Source organism: Panthera tigris, chromosome E1 (genome assembly GCF_018350195.1).
Source record: "Panthera tigris isolate Pti1 chromosome E1, P.tigris_Pti1_mat1.1, whole genome shotgun sequence".
Lineage (NCBI taxonomy): Eukaryota > Metazoa > Chordata > Mammalia > Carnivora > Felidae > Panthera > Panthera tigris.
Window position 1 is genome coordinate 50,023,060 of NC_056673.1, and position 22,512 is coordinate 50,045,571.

The 22,512-nt window shown below is 39.0% G+C and overlaps 1 protein-coding gene and 1 pseudogene across 1 annotated transcript in view; both read right to left on the reverse strand.

The window, feature by feature from the left end:
- Positions 1 to 2,276: 2,276 nt before the first annotated feature.
- On the reverse strand, positions 2,277 to 5,170 carry LOC102965236 (annotated as a pseudogene).
- A 2,276-nt stretch (positions 5,171 to 7,446) lies between these two features.
- The window catches only part of ABCA10 (ATP binding cassette subfamily A member 10), a 76,965-nt gene continuing 61,899 nt past the window's right edge, over positions 7,447 to 22,512 (reverse strand). The window contains exons 30-39 of the mRNA XM_007073441.3: positions 22,122 to 22,239; positions 21,644 to 21,735; positions 19,338 to 19,516; positions 18,983 to 19,058; positions 18,809 to 18,903; positions 12,592 to 12,711; positions 12,230 to 12,370; positions 9,413 to 9,492; positions 8,470 to 8,525; positions 7,447 to 8,352 (exon numbers count right to left, since the gene is read on the reverse strand). Of these exons, the coding sequence (XP_007073503.2) occupies positions 8,254 to 8,352; positions 8,470 to 8,525; positions 9,413 to 9,492; positions 12,230 to 12,370; positions 12,592 to 12,711; positions 18,809 to 18,903; positions 18,983 to 19,058; positions 19,338 to 19,516; positions 21,644 to 21,735; positions 22,122 to 22,239 (1,056 nt within the window). The 3' untranslated portion in view covers positions 7,447 to 8,253. The remainder of the gene's footprint in view (positions 8,353 to 8,469; positions 8,526 to 9,412; positions 9,493 to 12,229; positions 12,371 to 12,591; positions 12,712 to 18,808; positions 18,904 to 18,982; positions 19,059 to 19,337; positions 19,517 to 21,643; positions 21,736 to 22,121; positions 22,240 to 22,512) is intronic.

A 22,512-nucleotide genomic window follows, 5' to 3' on the forward strand; every position in this document is an offset into this window, starting at 1 on the left:
GCTTCCTAAGAGGAGATGGCAGATGCCTCTTCTTTCTTGCCAACTGTATTTGGTCCATTAGCTCCCAGATTATACTTTCAAATCGATGGCAGAGAGCTGAATCAGTGTGTCCTGAAAGGTTGTGAACTTGGGGAAGCTTGGCTGTCTAAGATGATAACAAAGCTTTATTGAGGTAAACACACACACACACACACAAAACAAAACAGAAACAGATGTAGTTCATGATTCATTTTCTAAGTAAAGAAAACTTTCAAGTAAACTTGAACTACAAGTTCTCTGGAATTTTAGCTACAGCAGTACTTTCAGGTTTCTTTTTTTTTTTAAGTTTATTTATTGATTTTTGAGACAGAGAGAGAGAGAGAGAGAGAGAGAGAGAGAGAGGGAGAGAGAACTAGAGGGAAAGGCAGAGAGAGGGGGAGACAGAGAGTCCCAAGCAGGCTCTGCCCTATCAGGACAGAGCCCAATGCGGAGCTCAAACTCATGAAGCATGAGATCATGACCTGAGCTGAGATCAAGAGTCAGACACTTAAGCGAGTGAGCCACCCAGGTACCCCAGTAATTTTAGCTTTCCATTTCTTCTCCTTTTGCATGTTTTCTTCTTATTAGTTTCTCTATGTTGATCATTTGCTTTGTGAAGAAATAACCATTGTGTACACAAAAGTACCCATTGTGTATGTGTACCCAATACACATACAAATACCCATTTTGTGGGCAGAGTGGCTAGAATCCACTATTGGGATGAGACCAGCATTACTCTAGAACAAAATCTCAGCACCAAGAGTTTGTGGACCTCTCCATAGAGAGGCGCCAGGCGCCAGCCATGTCTGTTCTTGCTCAGACCTCTGGGACGGAACTCAAATGGTCCCTGGCTGGATTTGGTATTGCTCTGGCTCATCTGTTGTAATCGCTAGTTTGGAATCCCATGATGTAGCTGCAGCTGCTAGAGGCACCCCCATCTCCTCAGGAGCTGCCAAAAAGAGACAAAGCTGTCCTTAGAAAAAGGAAAGTCAGAAGCTCAGCAAGCACTCCCAAATGTAACTAAAGCAAAATCCGAAATAGTATTTTAAGGTCTTCCTGTTTCTGAAGTTCTCTGTGTTTCTGTCTTTAGAAAACTTCACTGATGATTCTACTAAGGTTCAGTCTGTTCCGAAGTCCAATTCTTCTCATCTGACTGATGATGTTTTCCACTAATGGCGCATATTGTAGGGGTCTAGATCACATAGCACAGTGGTGGGTTGTTGGTGGACCCTCGTGGCAACTGATTTGGTCAATGTTACCTTTTTTGTAACCTTTTGTGGTGTGGTGCCCCTAACGTACTGTGTGATCGTCACATTGACAGTGTTAACCAGGCCACGGGGCCTGGTGAGACGCTTTTTTTTTTTTTTCCCCTCTCTGCTCTTGAGATAAACCTGCAGAGTAGATGGTGCCGACATGGACCAGTGTCCCCACATGCAGAGGAGAAACATGGTTGAATTCTTATAATCCAAGCACTCATTTTCCATGCCCACCACCACTACCATCCTGCTCACACATGTTATCTTTTTCCGTCTCAGGACACTTTTAGTACAATTTCATTATAGATAGAGGTTTACCGACTCGTTTACACTGAATGCATTTCATGTAAGGTCTACCCTAATGTCAAAAGGGAATGTACAATAATTAGATGAATAAACTGGCCCCAATTCCAGTTTCTAGGAAGTTTGCCTGTAGACCGAAATGCCGTTGATGGAATTTAGACACTAGTGACCTTTAATTCCAAAGGGCCTGAGTATCCTTGACCTTATTTTCTTGACCTTTTCCTTCCGTTACTACGTCTGTACCTCCCTTATGGGGTCTGCAGCATTGTCCGCTAAACACAAAAGCTAGACATGAACGGTTTTTTTTTAGTTGCATTCTGTATTTACCGCAAAGGCTCATATGGTAGGTGGTTAAATATTTTCCGAAATGAAGTAAATGTTTAAATGTACATATTTCATTCCAAAATGTTTTATTTTGAGAAGAAACAAGAAAAAAGAAAATTAAACCGCTCAAGAGAATATTTATATAAAGAAATTATAGAGAACCCCACGTCGGGCTCTGTGCTACCAGATCGGGATTGTTCAGGATTCTCCCTCTCACTCGCTCTCTCTGCCCTTCCCTCTCTCTCTCTCTCTCTCTCTCTCTCTCTCTCTCTCTCTCTCTCCCAAAAATAAATAAATAAACTTAAAAAAAAAATTATAGGAATAGCGTCTCAACAGAAAACCTACTGTTGGCCCATTCCAAAGTTCACAAGGGTCTTAGGTTATAACATAATGGGTAAAGTCGCCCCTTCAATCTCCGATAGCCTCTGGCAATTTTGTCAAATATTCAGTATCACATTAACCCTTGGGTAAGCTTTCAAAGTTATGGACTCCTTTATGTCAGCTTCCGCTATAAAATAATGACCTTTGGTATCTTTTGTTTCTTCGTCAATAAATCTGTGGTCGATTTATGGCCTCAGAACTCATAGATTTTGGGGGTTGGTGTAGCATCTTGTGTTTACTGGCAGCTGCCTTGTTGATTTCTTTAGTAACATCATGCATTTTACAGTCAGTTAAGTGAGATTTCATATACTTAGGAGTACCACTGAACTCATCAGGAGTTATTCATGGCATTTCTTTAATCTTCCTGTTTTCGTTCCTTTGTTCATTCGGGGGCTTCTTTGTGGCTGTAGGTGTCTCAACTTTGTTTCTTCATGGTCAAGATTTGATCTCTTAATACAGCTCTAGGTATGTTACTTGAGGCAAATGGGGACGCCTGTTTTTTTTTTTTTTTTTTTTTGAGATGTTCCATATCTTTATAATCTTCTTCAGGGGATTCACAGAGCCCCTTCCGCGAACTGTCGGTTTGTTCTTGACATGGAGTTTCCAATTCCAAGTTATTTATTAGCCCATTTGTTACAATGATCTCCTCTCCTATTTCATTTAACATCGTCTTCAAGGTAGGTTCTTGGCCACAGTTTCTTAATGATGGAGTTTATTCTTAATCTTTTCATTAATATGACAGCACAATTATTCTAGATCTGAAAAGGCCAGCCTGTATGCCTCTTGCACCAGTCCAGGGGCAAAGTCCAAAGTTACTTTTTTTTTTCTAAGTTTATTTATTTTTAAGAGACAGGCAGAGACAGAGCGCGAGCAGGGGAGGGACACAGAAAGAGAGAGAGAGAATCTGAAGCCGGCTCCAGCTGTGAACTATCAGCACAGAGCCCGAACCGGGGCTCGAACCCGCGAACTGTGAGATCGTAACCTGAGCCGAAGTCAGATGCTTAACTGACTGAACCACCCAGGTGCCCCCATCTATGTATCTCTCTATTGATTTTTCAACTATAACTTTTTTGGTACATTCAAACATTAAAATAATACATAGATTGCAAACAAATGACATAGATATATAATAAACTGGGAAAGTCTGATGCTCATAGTATGTTATTAAATAAGACAAATATGAAACAGTAGGTATAATATTTCCTGTGGTGTGAATATGCGTGAATGATACAAGAATGTATTAGCCTAGCCGGAAAAATCTTTTATATTCTAGACATGTAAACATAGTATGATTTTCTTTCAAATAACAGGTACTATGTGAAAATTACTTTAAATTATACTTAAACAAAATTTTTTAACATTTATTCATTTTTCAGAGTGAGAGAGACAGAACATGAGCGGGGGAGGGGCAGAGAGAGAGGGAGACACAGAATCCGAAGTAGGCTCCAGGCTCCAGGCTCCAGGCTCTGAACTGTCAGCACAGGGCCCGAGGCGGGGCTCGAACTCACGGACTGCAAGATCATGAACTGAGCTGAAGTCGGACGCTTAACTGACTGAGCCACCCAGGCACCCCTTAAATTATACTTTTAAAAATTAAATGGATTAAACTTGCCATTTTAACCATTTTGAAATATAAAATTCAGTGACATTAATTGCATTCATAATACTTTGCAACCATCATTACTATCTAATTCTGAAACTTTTTGATTACCCTAAACAGGAATTTAAAACTATTATACAATATCCTTCATTCACCCACTCTCTCAGCTCCTGATGACCTCTAATCTACTTTTGGTTTCCATGAATTTTCCTACTGTAGATATTTCATATAAGTGTTCATATTCATACAATATTTGTATCTAGTTTATTTCAAGCAAATTTTATGTTATACATGTGTTTATATATATTTACTTTACAGCATTTTTTTTTAAAGTTTATTTACTTTGAGAGGGGGAGAGAGAGTGTGCAGGAGGGGCAGAGAGAGAGAGAGAGAGAGAATCCCAAGTAGGCTCTGCATTGTCAGTGCAGAGTCCAATGCAGGGCTTGAACTCACAAAGTGTGAGATCATGATCTGAGCCAAAGTCAGGAGTCAAATGCTTAGCCAGCTGAGCCACCCAGGGGCCCCTATTTTACCATATTTTTAAAAGATCAAGTGAATGGAGACATGGAAAATTTCTGGGCAATAAATGCCCATTTGTGTTACTTGCAATCATTGGTATTTTTTAAATTATTATTATTTGAGAGAGAATGCCCAAGTGGGGGAGGGGGTAGGGGGGGAGGGAGAGAGAGAGAATCTTAAGCAGACTCCACACTCAGTGCAGAGCCCAACACAGGGCTTGATCCCACAACCCTGGGATCATGACCTGAGCCAAAATCAGGAGTCTGGCGCTCAACTGACTGAGCCACCCAGGTGTCCAGTAACCATTGGTATTTTTAACCTAATCCAGAGTAATCCTGCCAGATCTTCCAAGGCATTTTCAATGTGAGGAGAATCTGTGTTAAAAGACATGAATTCGGGGCGCCTGGGTGGCTCAGTCGGTTGAGCGTCCGACTTCAGCTCAGGTCACGATCTCACGGTCTGTGAGTTCGAGCCCCGCGTCAGGCTCTGGGCTGATGGCTCAGAGCCTGGAGCCTGCTTCCGGTTCTGTGTCTCCCTCTCTCTCTGCCCCTCCCCCGTTCATGCTCTGTCTCTCTCTGTCTCAAAAATAAACAAAACGTTAAAAAAAAAAAAAAGACATGAATTCTATGTATGGGTTAAACTCTATCGGTTTTATGGAATGTGCCAAGCATCGTACTTACCAGCTTCTTGCTGCTTCTTGGAAACTGCCTTCCTGAGGGATGAGGGCCCAGGCTGTTCTTAATGTAAAGTTGACCATAATTTGTATCATGGGTGCCAGACGATAGCACATTCAGCCTATGTTTTGTTGGTTATAAACAGCTCAGCTCAAATAGAGACAAAGCCAATCACAAGCTTTGATTCTCCAGAAATGGAGCCGGGCAATACAGGCGAAGTTAAACAGATGCACAGAGAAAGGCAATGAGGTAGGAAGGACAATGGAGGCCATGGGATAAGTTAAAGATACAGGTAAGTCACAGCTTTAAGTACGCAGAAGTAGTTGAGAAAACTAACTAGGGGAAGAAGCCCATATTTCAGGAAAGGCAGAGCTGAATAAGAAGCTGAGTATCATGGGTAGAGTAAAATCCACAGTCTCCACTCTTCTATGTATTTTTCTGGCTTAGCTAATACAATACACTCTTCTAAAGAGTCCTGTGGTTGTCTTGAATCCACAGTAACCTTCAAGCTGTCTCTTTCAGAACTCTCTTTCTTCTTGGATAGGCCGGGATTACAACAAGCCCCTCATTACCTGGATTAAGGTACATGATTCCATTTCTTTTTTTTTTTTTTTTTTAATTTTTTTTTTTTAACGTTTATTTATTTTTGAGACAGAGAGAGACAGAGCATGAATGGGGGAGGGGCAGAGAGAGAGGGAGACACAGAATCGGAAGCAGGCTCCAGGCTCTGAGCCATCAGCCCAGAGCCCGATGTGGGGTTCGAACTCACAGACCGTGAGATCGTGACCTGAGCTGAAGTCGGACGCTTAACCGACTGCGCCACCCAGGCGCCCCTATGATTCCATTTCTTACAAGCTGGAAAATCCAAGGAATACAGAAATCACTACCAGGAATGAGGCTTTGTGAAATAGGAAATCACCAACAATGTGGACCTTTTGTGATTAGTTAAGACACTATGGCTGGAAAGCATTGAGAGGTCCTACCCATTCCAAAACTATGTTTTCCTGGTAGTCACAGCATGTGGCCAGAGAAGTTGAAGTTACGAGCAATGACTGCAAAGCAAAACTTTAAGGAATGAAACATACTACACTTGAATGATTTTCACCTATAGAAGCAGGAAATTTACAAAGTTAAAGTCCAGAATGCCTGCCTATTCAAAGCAGCTAAAGAAAATTTGTTAGAGGAAGTATTTTCATCTAATAGCCAGCAGCACCCATTGCCAAACAGGTGCATCAGAAGACATCACAGAACCTTGCTGTATCCTTTTTGGTCAAAGCAAATCACTGTTTGACCAGAGTAAGGACATGGGTAGAAAGTGGAAGGTGTTATTTTTTTACCAAGCTTCTCTTTTTGACCAATTGTGATAATCCATCCCAGATATGAAGCAAGCCAGAAAGTACCACCTTTTTCTCTGGATGAGCCATTAGGACCTGGAAGAAAAGACTCATACAAAAAAAAAAAAGTCCCTGGAGGATCACAGATGACATAGGGTCGTGAGACAGTCTCAGATGCTGGGTGGTGAATAATCAAGCCTAGAGGATGAGCTCACAGGGTTAACCGGAATTAGTGTCTCAGTATGGGCACTATTGACATTTTGAGCTGGATAATTCTTTTTCGTGGAAAGTCGTCCTGTGGACTGTAGGATGTTTAGCAGCATCCCTAGCCTCTACCCCCTGGATGCCAGTAGCAACCGCCTGTTGAGATAATCAAAAACAACTCCAAATAATGCCAGTTGTCCCCTGTGTGTGTGTGTGTGTGGCGGGGGGGACAGGGGTGACTGCCCCCAGTTGAGAACCATTGAACTAAAGCAACTGAAGAGGTGTGGTAATCTAGGGATAGAAAATGTCTCATCTACTGAAATCATAAATATATTTCTTTGTTGGTTTTAATGATGCAATTAATTGAATGGAATTTCCGTTTTAAGAAAACTAGAACATTACAGAAAAAATGCCAAATCTTTATGCATTTTAATTTAATTTTAGGCACTCCTACGAGGTAGGAGGATGTGCCTCTTTTATAAATGACCCGTGGAATGGCTGTTTGTAGGAATCAAGGTAAGGGGCCAAGTTCTATCTTTAAGTCAAGGCCAAGGTGAAGGTTAAGGAACTGACACAAACCACAGACCAGACAACAGGAATTCAGCAGATGAAGGAAGTCAGAGTCAGGGATGAGCATGACATTAAAAGGTCCTGTGGGGGTTTCAGAAGCTTAAGATAGGTACTGAACTTTTCTGTTGGTCAGAGAACAAAGTTACCCAGATTTCATAGAGCAGAGAGCTATTTGTTGATATTGGAACTACTTACCCAAGACTGTAATAAGAGAAGACTAGAGAGAAGTTCGTCACAGCTTTATTTATAAGAGATAAACTAGCATGTAACCGAAAATGTCAGATAATAGTAAAAAAAGTTAAGTAAAACCATGATAGTACATCAAAGGAATCCAATGCAGCCATTTCGTAACCCAAAGGCATTACAATGATATGGGAAATGTTCATGAACCGTGAAGTGGAAAAACATAGGAAATCACCATGCCCACTGATGTCAACTTTGAGAAGGTACTCATAAAAAGAGCATTGATGATAGGTAGCTAAAATATTTATGCTGGTGTTTTACTATAGATTACTATTATCTTCGTCGATATAATTTCTATAAATCCTTACATGAACATATCCTTATGTTATAATCAGAAAATTTAATTATATCTAAAGGTTATACTGTGTCATTTTATCCACCAACTTATTAGATCATCTTATGGTCAATATTACATTAAGTTGGTATTTGAGTAAATAATGCTTTAAAAAGAGCTGATATATTTAAAGTTCAGGTTAAAAAATACAATGTTTTATTCATAAAATGTGTTCAGCATCCAGCCTTATTGGAAATAATAAAAAAGTGGACTAACATTATGATTTTTGAATTAATACTGAGCACAAAATAGGTCTTACTAGTGATTAGTGTAATGTCTGATTATGTTACACTATCTTTCCCTATCTTTGCTTCTCCCCTCCATTCTAGAATGTTGGAAGCCATTTAAATTCTTAATCATTATTGGTTGTTTAAACTACTGAATGTTTTTGTTTGTTTGTTTGTTACCTGTGGTAATATGGCAGATCGTTCTAGAATTCTGGAAACTAATAATGTAGTAGGACCTAAAACCTAACATTAGGAGCCTCGGGGTTTTAAGGCTCTTCTTGTGGGAGGAGTTTCCATCTAACTGTTGTATCAACTTCATCATCAAGATTTCCCAGCTCCTGTTCTTTAGAGAGTTCTAAGAATACCTAAGTGGGAGAAAATAAATAAGGAAACACATGTCAGGGTGTTTCTGAAAGATGGATACACACAGAGTTTCACACAAAGGCTCCCAGATGATGCTCCCTGGTTTAAAGAAAGCTCACCTGTTCCAAGGTAGACTGAGAGAGGCTGTATTCTTCCAGGTCAAAGGTCTGTTTCACTGCATTTCAAAGGGACTGACATCAGTGGCTTACATGTTTTTCACCAAAAGTGTTTTCAAAGTACACAATATAAGCAGTAACCTCAGGTCCATGAGACACTTGAAGATACAGGCCAAGTCATTAAATTTTTTGGAAGGTTAACTTAAAGAAAAATGTCGATATGGCCCAACAAAGAAGAGTAACGCATGAATACATAAATTGCCACAGACTTTTTCTTCGAAGAGCTCCTCGCGTCCTATTTCAGTATTTCGCCTTTTGATTCCTACATATGTATTATTGGACTCCAAATCGACTGTTGGGTATTGTTGGGTCTCTATATTTATAAGAACCTACGGAGGAGTACCCTGCATGCAGGTACCATTTGAGTCAATCCCATATTTCTACACATCAAGGCCTCATCAATAGCCAGTGTGACCTCTAGTCAGTGTCTCTAGAACCAGTTCAACCCCCCCCCCCCCAAACTGATCCTAACTTGTCACATTGCAGCCCTGTGTACTATCCTTCTCTGACCTTCATTTGAGCCTCCTCTCGTTGTCTCCACATTCTTGCTCCCTACCCCTCTGACTATGATAAACATGGAGATGCAAGAAGGTTCCCTCAGTATTCTCTGGGACATGTTGATAATTATCCTCCAATACTATGCAATGGAACCAGGAGAGAACATTCTGGCTTCCTGGCAGCTGAGTTACCTTGTTAGCAGAGGAAAAATCAAGGGGAGTAAACCTGATTCTAGAGCCACCACTGAATTTCCGTCAGGGTTTGTAAGACTAGTCCAGTGGAGGTTGTCTAAGTTTTGGCTGATTATACAATCTTTCCACTTGAACTCATATAGTATACATTCCATGTAAAACTATGCACGATAAAGTCTAAGTATGTCTAAACTTACCTGCCTCTAATTTGAAAAAGGCCTGAGACAGAGGGCGAACGGCTTCCACAGGTAGTTTATATGCCATCATGGAGGAATATCTGGGGGAAGGAAAGAGTCCCACTTATCACAGTGTTATAACTGTGGGAGGGAGGGAGGGAGAAATTGATGGCCAAAATAAATTTTCAAAGTTTTCTTTGAGTAGAAGTCTAAGTAGTTTAATTTGATAGTGCATGAATCTGAGCCGAATAACTTATCTTTAGTCATAAAAATCTGGTCACAACCAAAATCTGGTTGCTCTAAATTTAATGTTCAAGATAAATACTGAAAAATGTCTCTGATAAAGAATCTTTCATACTCAGCCTGTGCCGTCTTTCTTACCGTATTAATGCCAATACCTGAACATGCTCCCTGGAACCTTTTCATAAAACTTTCCCCCCTGCATTTAATTTCCAATCTCTCTTATAATATTAAAACCCGCCAAACTATCTCCTATTAAAAAACTTTTTTTCTTGACCTCCAGCTTCCCTTTTCCCAAATAAGTTCGTCCATGACCTCCATGTTGTACAATCCAGTGAACATTCTTTAGTTCTTATTTTTTAGACTTCTCAAAAGCATTAAATGCAGTTGTAGACATCCTCCTTAAAACTAACACACACTCTCTTTCAGCTTCTTAAACAACCAATATCTGTGACTTTCTTTCTAACTTTCTAGACCTGTTCTATTTAATATCTTAGCTACTAGCCACATGTAGTATTTAAATTTAAATTGAGGTGCCTGGGTGGCTCAGTTGGTTGAACCTCTGATTTCAGATCAGGTTGTGATCTCACAGTTCATGAGCCCCACATCGGGCTCTGTGCTGACGGTTCAGAGCCTGGAGCCTGCTTCAGATTCTCTGTCTCCCTCTCTCTCTCTCTCTCTGCCCCTCCCCTGCTCACACTCTGTCTCTCTCTCTCTCTCAAAAATAAATAAACATCAAGGATTTTTTAAATTTAAATTAGTTAAAATAAATAAAGTGTAAAATTCAATCCCTTGGTCACACTAGCCATGTGTGAAGTGCTCCATAGCCACATATGGGTATTGGCTACCATTTTGGACAGCACAGATATGGGGCATTTCCATCATTGCAGAAATTTGGTAAGATAGTGCTGTTTTATTTATTTATTTATTTTTTTAATTAATTAAAAAAAAATTTTTTTTAACGTTTATTTATTTTTGAGACAGAGAGAGACAGAGCATGAACAGAGGAGGGGCAGAGAGAGAGGGAGACACAGAATCGGAAACAGGCTCCAGGCTCTGAGCTGTCAGCACAGAGCCCGACGCGGGGCTCGAACTCACAGACCATGAGATCACGACCTGAGCTGAAGTCAGACGCTTAACCGACCAAGCCACCCAGGCACCCCAAGATAGTGCTGTTTTAGACACACTTTAATAATTTGTCATAATGGCTGTTGTGGTGGTGGTGGTAGTTTCCCCACCAGCTTTTCTTCCTCAATCCAATCTCAACACAGAGAGTTCCTGGTATTTCATCCTAGACCTTCTCTCTTTTCTATGTCCCCTGTTGACTTCACCCATTCTCCTAACTTAATGGTCTTCTATATAGTAAAAATGCCCATCATTGATGATTGCCAGACCAAATCTCTCAATGACCTTTCACTTTTCTTCTGAGCCACAGGGCTACATCTCAGTATTTTGGCATCTCCACTTGGAGATGCCACCCTTTACACATCAACGATATGAGCTTTTTCCCCCACTCTGCAGGTATAAAGTTCATTCTTGACTTAAGTTCTTTACACATTCTGTGTTCTCTTCTTCCCATTCTTCAGCAGCCAAACTCTGCTCAGTTTTAAAGTCCTACCTTAATGTCATTTCCTTATTTCTTTGTATCTTCATTTGCTTAATATCCTCATCCCCCAAAGATGGTAAGCACCATAAGAATCTTCTCTATTTATTGACTACTCGATACATGGTCTCCAGCATATAGTAGGTATTCAGTAAGTATTATTTTTAAGAAATTAATAGAATAAATATATTAAAAAAACCCTGTAACTCTTTCTTTTTTTAATGCTTATTTATTTATCTTGAGAGATAAGGAGAGAGTGCCAGGAGGAGAGGGGCAGAGAGAGGGAGAGATAGAATCCTAAACAGACCTCTGGCTGTCAGTGCAGGGCCCACTGCAGGGCTCTATCCTACGAACCCTGGGATCATGACCTGAGCTGAAATCAAGAGTCAGATGCTCAACTGACTGAGCCACCCAGGCACCCCAACCCTGTACAAATTTCAATTCAACTCAGCTTCATTCTGCTATTCACGTGGGTTTGGTTATCCGTGCTTGTAACTCATAGCTCACCACACACAAATTTCAAAGAACCATAGAGAGGATTAAATGTCCTATAATCAATTAATTTAGAATTGAGTCAATCTTTCTCAAGAATATGTATGTGTGTGTTATTGGAGCTCTAGATGCAATTTTATATTCGGTAAAATGCTACATAGGTTGACACATAATTTTTATTGTCTATTAAAAATTAAATTCATGGTTTAGTTCATTCTCTGTTCCTATTTTTCAAACCACTGCATAATTTATACATCCATGCATATGCACACACACACACACGCACACACACACCCACCCACCTTTTCTGAGATATGAAGCATCCACTGAAAATAGCTTTTCAATTGCTCTTTTTTCTATATATCCAAGTGACCTCCAAACAACTTGTTTTGTAATAAATAAGCCAGTTCCACCTTTCTCTTCCTCTCCAGACTCATCCTAGACTAAATTATGTGTAGTGGAAAACCTATACACTTGCCACCCGAGCCAAAAACGTCCTTTACCTTTCCTGCCGAGCAGCCTGCGGAAAAAGCTTCAGAATCTCCATGTGGACAGGTTCCACCTGAGTGGGGTCCTTTATTTTTACTTCTAGAATATAATCTTTACCAAACTTGCTTTTCAGATTTTGAATGGAACCAATACACCTAATCCAGGGAAGACAAAAAAAGAGTTGAAGGAAAAAAAAAACCAAAACACTTATCTTTTAATTTCTTCCTCAACTGCAAATGCAGAGGTAGATATTCGATCATAGATCAAAAGATATTCGATCATAGATCAAGGCGCTGAAGAATACAAGCTGTCACAGTGAACTGCAATTCTCCCTGAGGAACTTGGGGGCCGAGTGTGGTCAAGGATGGGCACCCACCTCAGTTTTCCGGACACCATGATGGCCACGCGGTCACACACAGCCTCAGCCTCCGCCATGGAGTGGGTGGTCAGGAGAACACCCTTCTCTGTGTTTTTAACAATGGTCTGAATTGCCTGCCTACAGATAAAGGATGGGATTGTTCACATTTAGGAAGTAACTTGGATATGTAAGAGACGAATCACTGGGTTCTACTCCTGCAGCCAAGATTACTACACAGCATATTAACTAACTTGGATTTAAATTTAAATAAATAAATAAATAAATGAATAAATAAATAAATAAATAAATATAAATAAGTAAGCAAATAAATAAATAAATTTTAAAAAAAGAAAAAGTAATTTGGGAAAGTAGATGAACAGAAAGAAATAGGAAGACTAAAAAGAAAATTCCGTATTCAGCCACAAGAAAAAAAAAATCTTTGCTCTAGAGAGAAAGAATAAAAATTGTACTGCATTATGTAATTATATTACAACATTCATTGGCTTCATAGCATGAAAAGTTGGGAAATAGTGAGTAAAACAATGTTTGTTTAAAAAAGCTGGAGTACACCCTCCCGCTGCCACAGGGCCCCTCCTGAAGTGGATCACCTAAGGAGAAGCGAGCTAAGCCTGCCCCTCCTACCCCCATGCACCTTGCCTACCCACCCCAGCTAATACGCCAGATCCCCAGCACCACAAGCCTGGCAGTGTGCAAGTAGCCCAGATGGGCCACGCCACCCCACAGTGAATCCCGCCCCTAGGAGAGGGGAAGAGAAGGCACACACTAGTCTGACTGTGGACCCAGTGGTGGGCTGGGGGCAGACATCAGGTCGGACTGCGGCCCCGCCCACCAACTCCAGTTACACACCACAGCACAGGGGAAGTTCCCTGCAGGTCCTCACCACTCCAGGGACTATCCAAAATGACCAAACGGAAGAATTCCCCTCAGAAGAATCTCCAGGAAATAACAACAGCTAATGAACTGATCAAAAAGGATTTAAATAATATAACAGACAGTGAATTTAGAATAATAGTCATAAAATTAATCACTGGGCTTGAAAACAGTATACAGGACAGCAGAGAATCTCTTGCCACAGAGATCAAGGGACTAAGGAACAGTCACGAGGAGCTGAAAAGCGCTTTAAATGAAATGCAAAACAAAATGGAAACGACGACAGCTCGGATTGAAGAGGCAGAGGAGAGAATAGGTGAACTAGAAGATAAAGTTATGGAAAAAGAGGAAGCTGAGAGAAAGAGAGATAAAAAAATCCAGGAGTATGAGGGAAAAATTAGAGAACTAAGTGATACACTAAAAAGAAATAATATACGCATAATTGGTATCCCAGAGGAGGAAGAGAGAGGGAAAGGTGCCGAAGGGGTACTTGAAGAAATTATAGCTGACAACTTCCCTGAACTGGGGAAGGAAAAAGGCATTGAAATCCAAGAGGCACAGAGAACTCCCTTCAGACGTAACTTGAATCGATCTTCTGCACGACATATCATAGTGAAACTGGCAAAATACAAGGATAAAGAGAAAATTCTGAAAGCAGCAAGGGATAAACGTGCCCTCACATATAAAGGGAGACCTATAAGACTCGTGACTGATCTCTCCTTTGAAACTTGGCAGGCCAGAAAGGCTTGGCACAATATCTTCAGTGTGCTAAACAGAAAAAATATGCAGCCGAGAATCCTTTATCCAGCAAGTCTGTCATTTAGAATAGAAGGAGAGATAAAGGTCTTCCCAAACAAACAAAAACTGAAGGAATTCATCACCACTAAACCAGCCCTACAAGAGATCCTAAGGGGGATCCTGTGAGACAAAGTACCAGAGACATCGCTACAAGCATAAAACATACAGACATCACAATGACTCTAAACCCGTATCTTTCTATAATAACACTGAATGTAAATGGATTAAATGCGCCAACCAAAAGACATAGGCTATCAGAATGGATAAAAAAAACAAGACCCATCTATTTGCTGTCTACAAGAGACTCATTTTAGATCTGAGGACACCTTCAGATTGAGAGTGAGGGGATGGAGAACTATTTATCATGCTCCTGGAAGCCAAAAGAAAGCTGGAGTAGCCATACTTATATCAGACAAACTAGACTTTAAATTAAAGGCTGTAACAAGAGATGAAGAAGGGCATTATATAATAATTACAGGGTCTATCCATCAGGAAGAGCTAACAATTATAAATGTCTATGCACCGAATACCGGAGCCCCCAGATATATAAAACAATTACTCATAAACATAAGCAACCTTATTGATAAGAATGTGGTCATTGCAGGGGACTTTAACACCCCACTTACAGAAATGGATAGATCATCTAGACACACAGTCAATAAAGAAACAAGGGCCCTGAATGATACATTGGATCAGATGGACTTGACAGATCTATTTAGAACTCTGCATCCCAAAGCAACAGAATATACTTTCTTCTCGAGTGCACATGGAACATTCTCCAAGATAGATCATATACTGGGTCACAAAACAGCCCTTCATAAGTTTACAAGAATTGAAATTATACCATGCATACTTTCAGACCACAATGCTATGAAGCTTGAAATCAACCACAGGAAAAAGTCTGGAAAGCCTCCAAAAGCATGGAGGTTAAAGAACACCCTACTATCGAATGAGTGGGTCAACCAGGCAATTAGAGAAGAAATTAAAAAATATATGGAAACAAACGAAAATGAAAATACAACAATCCAAATGCTTTGGGATGCAGCGAAGGCAGTCCTGAGAGGAAAATACATTGCAATCGAGGCCTATCTCAAGAAACAAGAAAAATCCCAAATACAAAATCTAACAGCACACCTAAAGGAAATAGAAGCAGAACAGCAAAGGCAGCCTAAACCCAGCAGAAGAAGAGAAATAATAAAGATCAGAGCAGAAATAAACAATATAGAATCTAAAAAAACGGTAGAGCAGATCAACGAAACCAAGAGTTGGTTTTTTGAAAAAATAAACAAAATTGACAAACCTCTAGCCAGGCTTCTCAAAAAGAAAAGGGAGATGACCCAAATAGATAAAATCATGAATGAAAATGGAATGATTACAACCAATCCCTCAGAGATACAAACAATTATCAGGGAATACTATGAAAAATTATATGCCAACAAATTGGACAACCTGGAAGAAATGGACAAATTCCTAAACACCCACACTCTTCCAAAACTCAATCAGGAGGAAATACAAAGCTTGAACAGACCCATAACCAGCGAAGAAATTGAATCGGTTATCAAAAATCTCCCAACAAATAAGAGTCCAGGACCAGATGGCTTCCTAGGGGAGTTCTACCAGACGTTTAAAGCAGAGATAATACCTATCCTTCTCAAGCTATTCCAAGAAATAGAAAGGGAAGGAAAACTTCCAGACTCATTCTATGAAGCCAGTATTACTTTGATTCCTAAACCAGACAGAGACCCAGTAAAAAAAGAGAACTACAGGCCAATATCCCTGATGAATATGGATGCACAAATTCTCAATAAGATACTAGCAAATCGAATTCAATGGCATATAAAAAGAATTATTCACCATGATCAAGTGGGATTCATTCCTGGGATGCAGGGCTGGTTCAACATTCGCAAATCGATCAACGTGATACGTCACATTAACAAAAAAAAAAGAGAAGAACCATATGATCCTGTCAATCGATGCAGAAAAGGCCTTTGACAAAATCCAGCACCCTTTCTTAATAAAAACCCTTGAGAAAGTCGGGATAGAAGGAACATACTTAAAGATCATAAAAGCTATTTATGAAAAGCCCACAGCTAACATCATCCTCAACGGGGAAAAACTGAGAGCTTTTTCCCTGAGATCAGGAACACGACAGGGATGCCCACTCTCACCGCTGTTGTTTAACATAGTGCTGGAAGTTCTAGCGTCAGCAATTAGACAACAAAAGGAAATCAAAGGCATCAAAATTGGCAAAGATGAAGTCAAACTTTCGCTTTTTGCAGATGACATGATATTATACATGGAAAATCCGATAGACTCCACCAAAAGTCTGCTAGAACTGATACACGAATTTAGCAAAGTTGCAGGATACAAAATCAATGTACAGAAATCAGTTGCATTCTTATACACTAACAATGAAGCAACAGAAAGACAAATAAAGAAACTGATCCCATTCACAATTGCACCAAGAAGCATAAAATACCTAGGAATAAATCTAACCAAAGATGTAAAAGATCTGTATGCTGAAAACTATAGAAAGCTTATGCAGGTAATTGAAGAAGATATAAAGAAATGGAAAGACATTCCCTGCTCATGGATTGGAAGAATAAATATTGTCAAAATGTCAATACTACCCAAAGCTATCTACACATTCAATGCAATCCCAATCAAAATCGCACCAGCATTCTTCTCGAAACTAGAACAAGCAATCCTAAAATTCATATGGAACCACAAAAGGCCCCGAATAGCCAAAGTAATTTTGAAGAAGAAGACCAAAGCAGGAGGCATCACAATCCCAGACTTTAGCCTCTACTACAAAGCTGTCATCATCAAGACAGCATGGTATTGGCATAAAAACAGACACATAGACCAATGGAATAGAATAGAAACCCCAGAACTAGACCCACAAACGTATGGCCAACTCATCTTTGACAAAGCAGGAAAGAACATCCAATGGAAAAAAGACAGTCTCTTTAACAAATGGTGCTGGGAGAACTGGACAGCAACATGCAGAAGGTTGAAACTAGACCACTTTCTCACACCATTCACAAAAATAAACTCAAAATGGATAAAGGACCTGAATGTGAGACAGGAAACCATCAAAACCTTAGAGGAGAAAGCAGGAAAAGACCTCTCTGACCTCAGCCGTAGCAATCTCTTACTCGACACATCCCCAAAGGCAAGGGAATTAAAAGCAAAAGTGAATTACTGGGACCTTATGAAGATAAAAAGCTTCTGCACAGCAAAGGAAACAACCAACAAAACTAAAAGGCAACCAACGGAATGGGAAAAGATATTTGCAAATGACACATCGGACAAAGGGCTAGTATCCAAAATCTATAAAGAGCTCACCAAACTCCACACCCGAAAAACAAATAACCCAGTGAAGAAATGGGCAGAAAACATGAATAGACACTTCTCTAAAGAAGACATCCGGATGGCCAACAGGCACATGAAAAGATGTTCAACGTCGCTCCTTATCAGGGAAATACAAATCAAAACCACACTCAGATATCACCTCACGCCAGTCAGAGTGGCCAAAATGAACAAATCAGGAGACTATAGATGCTGGAGAGGATGTGGAGAAACGGGAACCCTCTTGCACTGTTGGTGGGAATGCAAATTGGTGCAGTCGCTCTGGAAAGCAGTGTGGAGGTTCCTCAGAAAATTAAAAATAGACCTACCCTATGACCCAGCAATAGCACTGCTAGGAATTTATCCAAGGGATACAGGAGTACTGATGCATAGGGGCACTTGTACCCCAATGTTTATAGCAGCACTCTCAACAATAGCCAAATTATGGAAAGAGCCTAAATGTCCATCAACTGATGAATGGATAAAGAAATTGTGGTTTATATACACAATGGAATACTACGTGGCAATGAGAAAAAATGAAATATGGCCTTTTGTAGCAACGTGGATGGAACTGGAGAGTGTGATGCTAAGTGAAATAAGCCATACAGAGAAAGACAGATACCATATGGTTTCACTCTTATGTGGATCCTGAGAAACGTAACAGAAACCCATGGGGGAGGGGAAGGAAAAAAAAAAAAAGAGGTTAGAGTAGGAGAGAGCCAAAGCATAAGAGACTGTTAAAAACTGAGAACAAACTGAGGGTTGATGGGGGGTGGGAGGGAGGGCAGGGTGGGTGATGGGTATTGAGGAGGGCACCTTTTGGGATGAGCACTGGGTGTTGTATGGAAACCAATTTGACAGTAAATTTCATATATTAAAAAATAAAAAATAAAAAAAATAAAAATAAAAAAGCTGGAGTACAGAGAAACATCACATTGTAGGATTTTCAACAACTGAAAAATAAAAGAAAAAAGAGGCAGAGGAAGAAGAGTAAGAAAAAGAAAATCCAAGCGAAGACATTCAAGATTCTAATCGATTCTTAACGTGTCTATTTTTCCTTCCTTGGGGAATTTTGAATACTACATTAAGTTTCACTGAATTAAATAATAGACGATGTGAGCATCAAAGATAAATAGAGCAAATGTAGAAAAAATATTAACTCCAGACTCATACTATGTAATCTGATGTCCCTCACCACATTTGCTGTTGCCCCTCGGGGTCCACCCCTGTGGATGGCTCATCCAGAAGCACCACCGATGGGTCTCCCAGGACGCTCAGTGCAAAGCACAGCTGGAACGAGAAGGAGAGGAACAGCGTGTCTGGCACCGACCTGTGGGGTGCGTAGAGTAACACTCAGCCCCCCACCTACCTTCCTCTTTACTTCTTGGGCTAAGTCCTTCACGGGCACTTTAAGTTGTTCCTGGAGCTTGAAAGCTTCCACCAATCTGACAAAAAAAACCCGACACTGATTTATACACAAGGCACATGTTCCTACCTACACCAACGATATAGAAAACCTTAGCACCATCCACCTGAAAACAGTAGATTGAAGGACCATTAACATCATCACAAATGCATAAACTTATGATTTGGTTCTTATTCAGATTTTCAGTCATTTTAATTTGCATGAAAATTAAAAGATCTTGTTTATGATCTCCTTTCCATATTTAATCAGGAAATGACATGTTCCTCCTGTCTTCCCTCCACAAAGCTTCCTTCTGTACCGAGAAGTACTCAGAGCAGCCTCCTGTTTGCTCATTCCTTTCACTGCTGCGTACAGCTCCACGTGGTCCTTCCCCGTAAGACTGGGCCACAGTGAGTTCTCCTGAGGACAGTACCCCAAGAACTTGACGGTGTCATCTTCCGGTTGCCTTGGAGATGTTCTGTAGCCTTCTAAAACCACCTGCATCGAACAAGGAAAGTCAGATCCGCATCCAGCTTTGGCTCCAATCCTCCCTCTACTGAAGGAGATAAAAGTGGCTCCTTGAAAAATGAAAAATAGAGGGGCGCCTGGGTGGCTCAGTCGGTTAAGTGGCCGGCTTTGCCCAGGTCATGATCTCGCGGTCCGTGAGTTCGAGCCCCGCGTCGGGCTCTGTGCTGACTGCTCGGAGCCTGGAGCCTGTTTCAGATTCTGTGCCTCCCTCTCTCTCTGACCCTCCCCCGTTCATGCTCTGTCTCTCTCTGTCTCAAAAATAAACGTTAAAAAAAAAAAATGAAAAATAGAATTATCATATGATCCAGTAATTCCACTACTGGGTATTTAACCAAAGAAAACAATAATACTAATTCAAAAAGATATACACCTCCCTCCATGTTTATTGCAGCATTATTGACAATAGCCAAGATGCGGAAGCATTCCAAGTATCCATTGATAGGTGAATGCGTAAAGAAGAAAGGACAGATGAATTTTATATATATGTATATCATTATATATATTGTATCATTATATGTATTATATATAATGGAATATATATTATATTAGATTAGATTAGATACATATTCCATTATATATATTCCATTATATATAATATATAATGCTATAATATATATAATGTAATATATATTATATTACATATATTATATTACATATATAATGCATTATATAATATATATTATAGCATTATATATTATATATAATGGAATATATATCATATTATATTAGGTATATATGCTACATTATATACTATATATTACATTGTATATTATATATAATAAATTATATATTATATGATATATTATATTACGTATATATTATATTATATATTACATTATGTATATTATATATCATATTATATATTACATTGTGTATTATATATAATAAATTATATATTCTATAATATATATTATATTACATATATTATATTAAATATATATTCCATTATATATTATATATATTATAAATAAAGGAATATATATTATATTATATTACATATATATTATATTAAATATACATTCCATTATATATTATATATATTATAGCCTTATATATTATATATAATGGAATATATATTATATTATATTATATTATATTATATTATATTAAATATTATAAATATTAATATATATAATATATGACTTAATATATTATATTAAATATATATTGCATATATTAATATTATATATTATATTATATATACATTACATTAAAATAATTAGTTATATATTAATTAATATATTAATAATATATAATATATATTACATATACATTACATTATATATAATATATATTATATATATATATATTATATATATATATAATGGAATATTATTCAGCCACAGAAAAGAATGACAGCTTGCCCCTGTGACAATGTGGATGGACCTGGAGAGTATCACGCTAAGTGAAATAAGTCAGTCAGAGAAAGGCAAGTACCATATGATTTTACTCATATGTGGAATTTAAGAAACAAAACAAAGAAAAAGAGAGAAAACAACAAAAAAAACACTGTTACATACAGAAAACAAACTGGTGATTGCCAGAAGGGAGGTGCAGACCGAAGAAATAGGTGAAGGCAATTAAGAGGACACTTAGCGTGATGAGCATTGGGTGACATATAGAATTGCTGAATAATTATATTGTATACCTGAAACTAATATAATGCTGTATGTTAATTATACTTGAATAAAGAAAGGGGCCATTGAGTTTCACTATTTAAAAAAAAATTTTTTTTTTAAACGTTTATTTATTTTTGAGACAGAGAGAGACAGAGCATGAACAGGGAAGGGGCAGAGAGAGGGAGACTCAGAATCCGAAACAGGCTCCGGGCTCTGAGCTGTCAGCACAGGGGCCCGACGCGGGGCTCGAACCCACGGACCGTGAGATAGTGACCTGAGCTGAAGTCGGACGCTCAACCGACTGAGCCACCCAGGCGCCCCGAGCTTCACTATTTTTTGAGCATGCAGAGATATTTTGTAAAATGTTTCATCTATTTATTCATTTTCTCAAAAATCATTTGATCTGCTGAAAGAACAATATGAGGACGATATTGACACTGCAAATGAAGTTTCCCCTGGCAATGAGCTTGTCACGTACCGTTCCTGCAGTTGGCTTTGTGTCTCCTGTTACCATTTTAATAGAAGTGCTTTTACCGGCTCCATTGTGTCCCAGCAGCCCCAACACTTCACCTGGAAGACAGAGTCGTCATTGACGATATGATTTGTACTTCAAAGTTTGACCAGCCTAAATTCACTTAGCTTAGTAATATTTCGAAACAAAAGAACATCTTCCAATAACCCCTTTGTAATTTTCTATATTACAGTGTGAATGGAAAGACTTTGGATTTATAGTAGAATGGTTTGGTCTTCCTGATCCAAGATGGGGTTTCTCACCATTTGAACTGGGACATGATTTTGAAACCGAAATTGTTTCTCTGCCAACATGTCAAGTATTTTTATAATTATCTGTTAACCAAGATAGGTGAACAGTCTCAAAGAATGGAAATTTTCCCCCTTTTCATAGTCCCAAACCTAAATAATAAGGAACATTCTAATCAAGGGAACGTTATCCAAACCTTTGTTAACGCAGAATGAGATGTTTCTAATAGCTATTTTCTTCTTTCTTGTTGAAAAGCAATGTTCCTTTTTCTCTTTATATTCCTTGTGTAAACAGCTTGCCACTATGAGTGGTTTCTGGAAAACATGACAAAGCATGATTTTCCCATTAAATTTCAGATATTTTGTGCATGCATGTTTTATCTTTCATGTCCTAGGCTATGAGTCTAACCAGATTTTGTGACAGTGATAATTCAGCCTCTTTCTTTCAAATGAAATGCCTAAATGTACATTCATGAATGAAGATTACTTTATCAACCACGGAGAAAACCAATTCGTAATCAAATTCATTGTGTTTGCGTTATGCCCTTAGCACTAATTTCTAGTTGATTTCTTTAAAAAAATTTTTTT